This window comes from Fundulus heteroclitus, unplaced genomic scaffold, assembly GCF_011125445.2.
Source record: "Fundulus heteroclitus isolate FHET01 unplaced genomic scaffold, MU-UCD_Fhet_4.1 scaffold_38, whole genome shotgun sequence".
Lineage (NCBI taxonomy): Eukaryota > Metazoa > Chordata > Actinopteri > Cyprinodontiformes > Fundulidae > Fundulus > Fundulus heteroclitus.
Genome location: NW_023396792.1, coordinates 3,312,598 through 3,320,297, shown reverse-complemented (window position 1 = coordinate 3,320,297; position 7,700 = coordinate 3,312,598). Strand labels below are relative to the sequence as shown.

General features: G+C 40.3%; 1 protein-coding gene across 2 annotated transcripts in view; it reads left to right on the top strand.

Annotated features, from left to right (window-relative positions):
- The first annotated feature begins 464 nt into the window (after positions 1–464).
- Positions 465–7,700, top strand: part of galnt18b (UDP-N-acetyl-alpha-D-galactosamine:polypeptide N-acetylgalactosaminyltransferase 18b) — a 136,999-nt gene continuing 129,763 nt past the window's right edge. For both annotated transcript variants that reach the window (XR_002428774.2, XM_021321774.2), the window contains exon 1: positions 465–702. Coding sequence is in view for 1 of the 2 variants with exons in the window: in XM_021321774.2 (XP_021177449.2) it covers positions 465–702 (238 nt within the window). In the remaining variant the exon portion in view is untranslated. The remainder of the gene's footprint in view (positions 703–7,700) is intronic.

The following is a 7,700-nucleotide window of genomic DNA, read 5'->3' as shown; positions in this document are numbered from 1 at the left end:
GCGTTTATGAATACTTTGATCTGATCGGACCTTTCTCGTGGAGCAATTTGCAGAGTGAATCAGTGCGTAGCGGAGACTCGGAGCCTGTCAGTCCTCTCCATCCCTCCCATTGGCTACAGCAGGATGCACTCTGTCCCTCCTGTTTTTCTCAAACCTCAAACGCAACTGTGCGTACGGAGGTTCGCAGTGGAGCGAGGGAGAGAAGGAGAGGAGGGACCTTCACCTGTAGATTTAGAACATTTACCTGTCTTTCTGCCGTGCAACAAATCCACCCGGGGCACTTTTAAAGTAGGCGCTCTGCGTTTGTGTTTTTGCATTGTTGCGCCACTCGCTGGGAATAACTTTATTCTTGCAGGCTTTTTTTTTTTTTTTTTTTTTTTCTTAGTGCGTGTGTGGGGGAATTTTCGCCCTGTGCCGCGATCCGAAGAGAGACAGCAGGCTGTGCTGCATGGAGGGATGTCGGCATGGCTTGCACCAGGAGAACCAAAACTTTGGTGTCCACATGCGTGATCCTGAGCGGCATGACCAACATTGTTTGCCTTCTCTATGTCGGATGGGTGACTAACTACATCGCGAACATTTACATCAAGGTCCCCATGCCTTTAGCGGAGGGAAAGTTGGAAGGGGACAAAAAAGGTGACACTCTCCGGATCATGGAGCGATTGGATCGGCTGGAGAGCGTGGTGAACCAGCACATCCAGGGTAAGGCTCCTGATGTATCGAATTACAGCCGGAAGAAAGCGGCTCATTTCGAGCTGTTTTCTGCCAACAGAAAGTTTAAGTCATACTTTTTTTTTTTAAACAAAAGGTAGGTGTTTTGGTTCTGTGGGGAGCGCACATGTAATTATTTGTTTTCGCTGTAGGAAAAATAAGAACATCTTTGTTTCCCCCCCTCTGATAATCTTACTGTGTAGACGGCGAAATAAAGAACAGGACAAAATTGCACGTTGTACAAAGATTAGCGAGTTGGTAACCTTGCCAAAGACAAAACGATAAATTACCCAATGAGCTATAAGCGGACAGGTAAAGTAACATTTCTCTTGGCATTTTGAGAAAAGAGTGATGGCAGTATGTATTCTTTTCTAGATGGTCTTAAATATTATCAAATTCGTTTTATGAAGCATTTGAAACAACATTTAATCAGCAATGGTCATATCCTAACCACATGCCTGATTGTATCTTTAAACTAGACATTTTGGTTTGGTTTAAATTTAATTGAAGATGGTTCATGGACAGCATGGCGCAGTTGGAAGCACTGTTGTCTTGCAGCAAGGAGGTCCTGTTATCAAATCCGAGCCTGAGGTCTTTCTGCATGGGCTCGTTTGCATGTTCTCGCTGTGCATGTGTGGCTTCTCTCCAGGTTCTCCAGCTTCCTCACACAGCCCAGAAACATGACCAATTAGGTTAATTGAGCTCTCTATGTATTTCTTAGAAATGAGTCTGTGAGGTTGTTTGTCCTCTATATTGGACTGGCTACATGTCTAGGATGTACTCTACCTATTACTGTACATTCAGTGTTTTAGCTGGTTTAGTGATTCTAAATCGCATCTGGCTATGGGCTTCTTAACTCTTGTTGCTAATGAATTTCGTATCCATATGGCTGTCAGAGTGACAGCGAAGACACAGTCCCGTTCAAATAAATGTTAAAAAGTTTAACACTTTTCATTACATGTTTGCTATTATCACAAAACAGGTTCTTGTTTGTTGTTGCACAAATTAGATGCACATAAGTATCTTAACAATTAGTTTCAACACATTATTGGATCACAGCTACTCTCTCTGACGAACATTTACACCTACAGACTCCAAAAGACAGACAGTGCCATTGCAACAGAGTCGACCCACCCTGGACACATTCTTTTTTTCTCCACTCCAATCTAGTAAAAGGTTCAGGATTTTTAAATCTAAATCCATCAGACTCAAACAGTTTTGTTTTTTTATCCCAGAGCAGTTAAATGAATCACCCTATCACTTGAAGACACCTTATGGATAGAATGTAGTAAATACCTGATTGTTGCTGCTAACCTTTATGTAATTTACTTAGTCTATTAGGTTTTCTATATACTGTATATGTGTGATTTGAAAGATGAAATCTGAGGTCCTCTGTTTAGTGTTAGTTTATCATGTTTAACATGGATGGCTCTTCTCTCAAACCATCTGTCTCCCGTGTCCAAATGTGTGCATTGCTGTCTTCAAACAAGCGGCCTGTTCTCTTTAGATGCAAATGAACCGCTGATTCTTGGCTCTATGAGTTTTCTCTTCTTTGTTGGGTCATCTGTTTTGGGTAGCTGGTGTTTAGTGTCTCCAGTCTAGAGGTCGGAACATTCCTTGTTGCAGTGGACTGCATATATCACATTACTGGGCTTGTGTTGGGGTGTTTTTATCCTTGATGAACACACCCCAACCAGTCTCTGTCCAAGAGTGTTGCGGGTTTTAAGGCATCAGAATGTTGTTCTTGGAAAATATCCTTATTAGTTTCTCAGACACTCCAGCCACACATGTAATGTCAATGTTCCTCCACAACTCGTTTTCCCCTTCGGTGGACTGAGTTGAGTGCTAACAAAGACCCAGTTAAAATATAGCTTGGTTTTTTTGGCATCCATCCTTGTAATCTTGATGTTGTCACTGATGTGTTCAGTACAGACTTCCACATTTTTGGCTTGAGTTTTGAGCCAGGTGTCCTCCACATATCTAAACCAGTGGCCAGGGGTTGTTCCTTTGTAGGAGTTAAACACTCTGCGTTCCACTTCCACAAAGAAAACTGTTTTTTACTCAAAAATACATTAACTGAGCTCTTCTTCTTCTTGATTCTTGATTTGTAGAGCTTTTCCAGTTAAAACAGCCATTTAAAACCCCTCAAAGCGCTTTTACGCAACAAATCTCAATCACTTAGCTGCTCTCACAGTAATTCACCAGTGTGCGGATAAGTGAGATACTGAGAGTTATTTGGCTTGCCCAAGGGCACGTCAACATGTGATTTGGGGAAGCTGGAATTAAACCCGCAAACTTCAGGAAAAGCCTTACTGGTTTGATGTTTGAAGTTTCTGTTTAACAGAATTCATTCTTTTATAAATGAAATTGCAAAGACTATCTAAAACTTTTCTTCTTACTGGCAACATAAATTAGGAATGATTATTCAAAGTATAAAAAAATGTCATCTTTACCAATATCTTTTGACTTCTGCTCCTCCATATTCATTTTAGTATTGCAGGGATTTTATTTGATTTTGTGCTTGTAATCTTTTTTCCTAGTGCACATACTTTACGCTTCATCACACCCTGTTAATTTATCTCTGCTATGCCTCTTTAAAAAAGCCGTTCTCATCATCATGGGTGAGGGAAGGCTCATTTTATGCAGGTCTCAGGTTGAAATGGCACAGAGCGGCTGCAGAACAGAAATCCACTCATGCTTCTTTGAGCAATAAGGCTCTGTGCTCAGCTTGGATAAACATTCCTCCTGGAGGCAGGTCTCTATTTTAGATTGGCACCAATAGGCATTGGTGGGGTGGAGCTCTGTGGAAGTGTCCCCAGTGACTTACCTCTCAAGTGCACGTTTCAGCTGCCTGTATTACTCGGACAGAAAAGACCATTTCATGCTAGATTTGTGCCAATAAATCTGCATCTTGCTCTCAGTACGTTTGCTCCTTACCTCCAGGTGAAATCAAAATTTTCTTATTTATATTGACTCCTTAGGGCTTGAAGACATCTGGGATAAATGCAAAAACATCTCAGTAAAATGCATACTTTTCCTGTTAAACACCTAGAACATGTTCATTTCACAATAACAAAGAAAAAAAGAAAGTAGGTCTTGGACACTAGACTTAAAAGAACATATTGAAGGAAGTTTATGAGACATCTCTGTACACGTTAGTCCATAAAGGCCAGTCTGGAGGGCTTTGCGACTTTACTCTGTATTTTACCAGGAAGTGCTCCCAATGTGATAAAACTTAGATGGCTTTGCCTTGAGTAAGATGTTTATAGCTTATAAAGGTAATTGAAACTCTAAAAAAGATTATCCTTGAAAATGTAAAAAAGTAGTGGTATCTATAAAAAATGGAGTTTCTTGCAAATAACAATTTTAACAATATAATTACCTGGAGATGTTGACAATTTGTTCCAGCTGATGCGAGGCCAGGAGTTGTTTATGTGAGCTTAAAATAAAAGGGAAGAAATCAGGAAACAACACGCCCCACACTGTCCAAAAAAATCCTTTAAGGCTGACTAATTAATACATTTTGTCTAAAGCTACAACACCTAGCCAAGGAACAGATCATAGTATTATCTTCACAAGGTGTTTGATGTTAATTGCTTATTTTGAGAAATGATCGTAGGTGGCAGTTTGTTCCCTTTGAATAAGGCATGTTTCTTCTTCCAATCTTAATGTTCTACAATACAGCAACCTTTTAGAGAAATTATGCCTTGCAATGGTTTTCGTGCACCATAAGATTTTTCACATTTGGCCATATTCTTTTTTATTAAAATTATATCTTGTACAACCTCTCAAAATATACAAAAAAAATCTAAAAAAGCTGGGCAGCATTTGTGTTTAACCCCTCTGTGTCAATACTTTGTAGCACCACTTTTTATTCAATTATAACTGCAAATCTTAGAGTTTTTTAGTTATTTGTATAAGGGCAAAAGTAACCAATCTGCCCTGAACACCTTCTTTCACATTTTTGCTGTGTCCATACATGATTTGTGGCAACCTGCAAATAGGGCTTCAAGGCTTTTCAAGGATTCATGGATATCTTCTTGCTAATCCTCAATAACGGCCACATTTCTGAAATGTATGGTTAATAGTTGTCCTGTCAAAAAATTCAAAGCTTGGAAAATTGTTTTTATAAGATAACCCCACCTTCTGCACAACTTTGCTGTATCATTTACTTGTCTGGTGTGTTCTTTGACCTTCATGATGTTGTATATTTACTGATGTTCTCTCCGAGGCCTTCACAGAACTGCGGCATCTCTACTGGGATTAAATTATACACAGGTGCCCTGGATTTTACTAAGGGGAAGGGGGCTGAACACAAATGTACACCACACTTTCGTCTCATCCAAGTCTCTACCAAAAACGTTACTCACATGTGAAACTTTTTCTTAAAATGGTTTTACTTTAAGTATCTTACGTTATTATCTTTTCAGGGTCCTATAAAACTGTTATTGTTATAAAAAAAATACCCTGCATTTCCATTTTTCCATTCTCATGCTCCCATTTCTTCACAGACTATTGCACAGTCACATCCTTATTGGTTGCTTTGAGGATTGTTTTTATTGTAGCTCATAAATTGTGGGCCTGCTTAAAATGAAGAACATATACACAGCAAAGATTACACTCACAGCCAGTATAAGAAGATAAGAAATCTTTTATTGTCTCAAAACGTGGGCAAGGAAATGTGGGCATGATAGTGGCAAATACACAGAGTCACACACAATTTTTGTAATGAAAAAAAAAAAAAACAAGCCAATCTAAACTAAAGTTTGTTCTAAATCAGAGGCAGATGAGCTTTATCAGAAACACCAAAATATTAAATAAAAGTACAGAATAAATGCCAGAGTAAATATTGCACAATTATTGATATTATGGCATAATCAGGTAAAAAAGATTAAATATTCACGTTAACAGTGGAAAAAAAGAACACGAGCCTGGTTACGGCCAGCGGCCTTCATTTTGTTTTCTCTTTTCTCATGTTATTTAAATTCAGGTGCAGTTGCTGCTTCCTGCCAGCTGGCTCCGCTATGAGATCTTGGTGCAGACCTTCGCCAGGGTTATTTCCTGTATTTCCTCCTGCATCACTTGCTGTTAAAGTTCTCCTCTTCTCCCGATTGGATGCACTCCTTGATTGCTCCACCAATCCTGAAATATACCTCCTTATATAACTGTCACTTCTTTACAGACGGGGCAGCTGTGTTTTGTTGTGCAGCTTGCCTCGTAGACATGGTGTGTGTCCCTTTTTGTTATGGCCTTTGTGCCAGGTCATCATAAGTGGGGGCTCGTCCGGGAGATTTCAACTGTTACTCCTAGGTGACATTTGGAAGATCCCAGAGTCTTATGATTCCAAGTTTATTTGTGTGTTTTTTAGTGATGGCTGCTACATTTAATTTTGGCCATTCCATCTGTTGAGCTTATAAACAGTTGCCGGAAGCGTGACTTGCTGTAAATTGTGGATCACTTTAAGTGGAAAAGATTTTGAAGTCCGACTTAAAGTTGTTAGTAGACCAGTTGGTGATGGCTGGGTTGCTTACAGTGCCTGAGGTTTCTGTTGAGCCGAGTGAACTTGTCTCACCTGAGCGTGACCACAAAGATGGTCAAGTTGCAGTTGCTGGGGAGGATCCTGAAGTGGTTGGACAGGGACGACCACTGTTTACACATCCTCGGTATGATCCTACCTCTTCTGCTAGCTCAGAGGGCCCGAGATAGTGCTCGACTAAAGGTGCACTCGGCACGCCTTCAAATGGAGGCTGAGGAAAGAGCAAGAAAAGCTGAAATGGAGTTGGAAATCAGGAAACTGGAAATAGAGGCAGATAAAGCTGTAAGGCTACGTCAGCTTGAGCTAGAGTCCCAGACTCCTACACCACCTGCTTCGACTAGCCCTGCAATTTCCCCATCTGTGTCTACCCCACCCTTTGATGTTGGAAAGTGTATTCCTTTGGTGTCTGCATTTAGAGAAGCAGAGGTTGATTCATACTTTGCAGCATTTGAACGCATTGCAGGAGCTTTGATGTGGCCTCGTGATATTTGGTCCCTTTTGTGAAAGTTTTGTTTTTTTCTGAAATTGAAGCCTTTAACTTTTACTTGGAGGATTAAATAACACCAACTCTCTATCTTCCTAAACGTGTGCTCTGCCACAAAACATGACAATAAAAGGCATTTTGTTACAATTATACTTAAACTAAGTAATGCTAAAAGAATTTGTACTAACTGCTTCACAAGATCTTACTAAAAACCAACCCTAGCCTTCAGAGGTCAAGGATGGTGGGTATTTAGCACTAAATACCAGTAGTTTGGGAAAGCGACCATAACTATGGCAACCCCACCAAATCTATAGCTGTGCTCCCGAGACAACTGCTCCAGCCATATAACCTCACACTACAAAAACAACGGACACAAGAGGAAGTGTCTTGCAACCTAACAGGGAATCTATTTATATTTAATTACCAAAACACAACAAACATATGGCGTAACCCCAAAATAACCACTCGTCAACATTTTGCAAACACATACAGCACTTTAATTGGTTACCTTGACCAACATAACTCTGCTGGACTTCATCCTCTAATCAGCATGCACCTGAAATATAGGCCAATTAAATACCCTTAATCTCAACGCAGTAAGCCACTGAGACTCAATTGACACATTGCTTGAAAAGATTCAAGCTTTCCAGCTTTAAAAACTCCTGGACAAGTCCTCAATTGTGACGACCTGGCACAAACGCCATAACAAAAAGGCAGACACACCATAACAAAAAGGGAGACACACCATGTATACGGCAAGTTGCGCAACAAAACACAGCTGCCCCGTCTGCAAAGAAGTGCCAGTTATATAAGGAGGTATATTTCAGGATTGGTGGAGCAATCAAGGAGAGCATCCAATCGGGAGAAGAGGAGAACTTTAATAGGAAGTGATGCAGGAGGAAATACAGGAAATAACCCTGGAGAAGGTCTGAACCAAGATCCCATAGCGGAGCCAGCTGTTATTTAAAT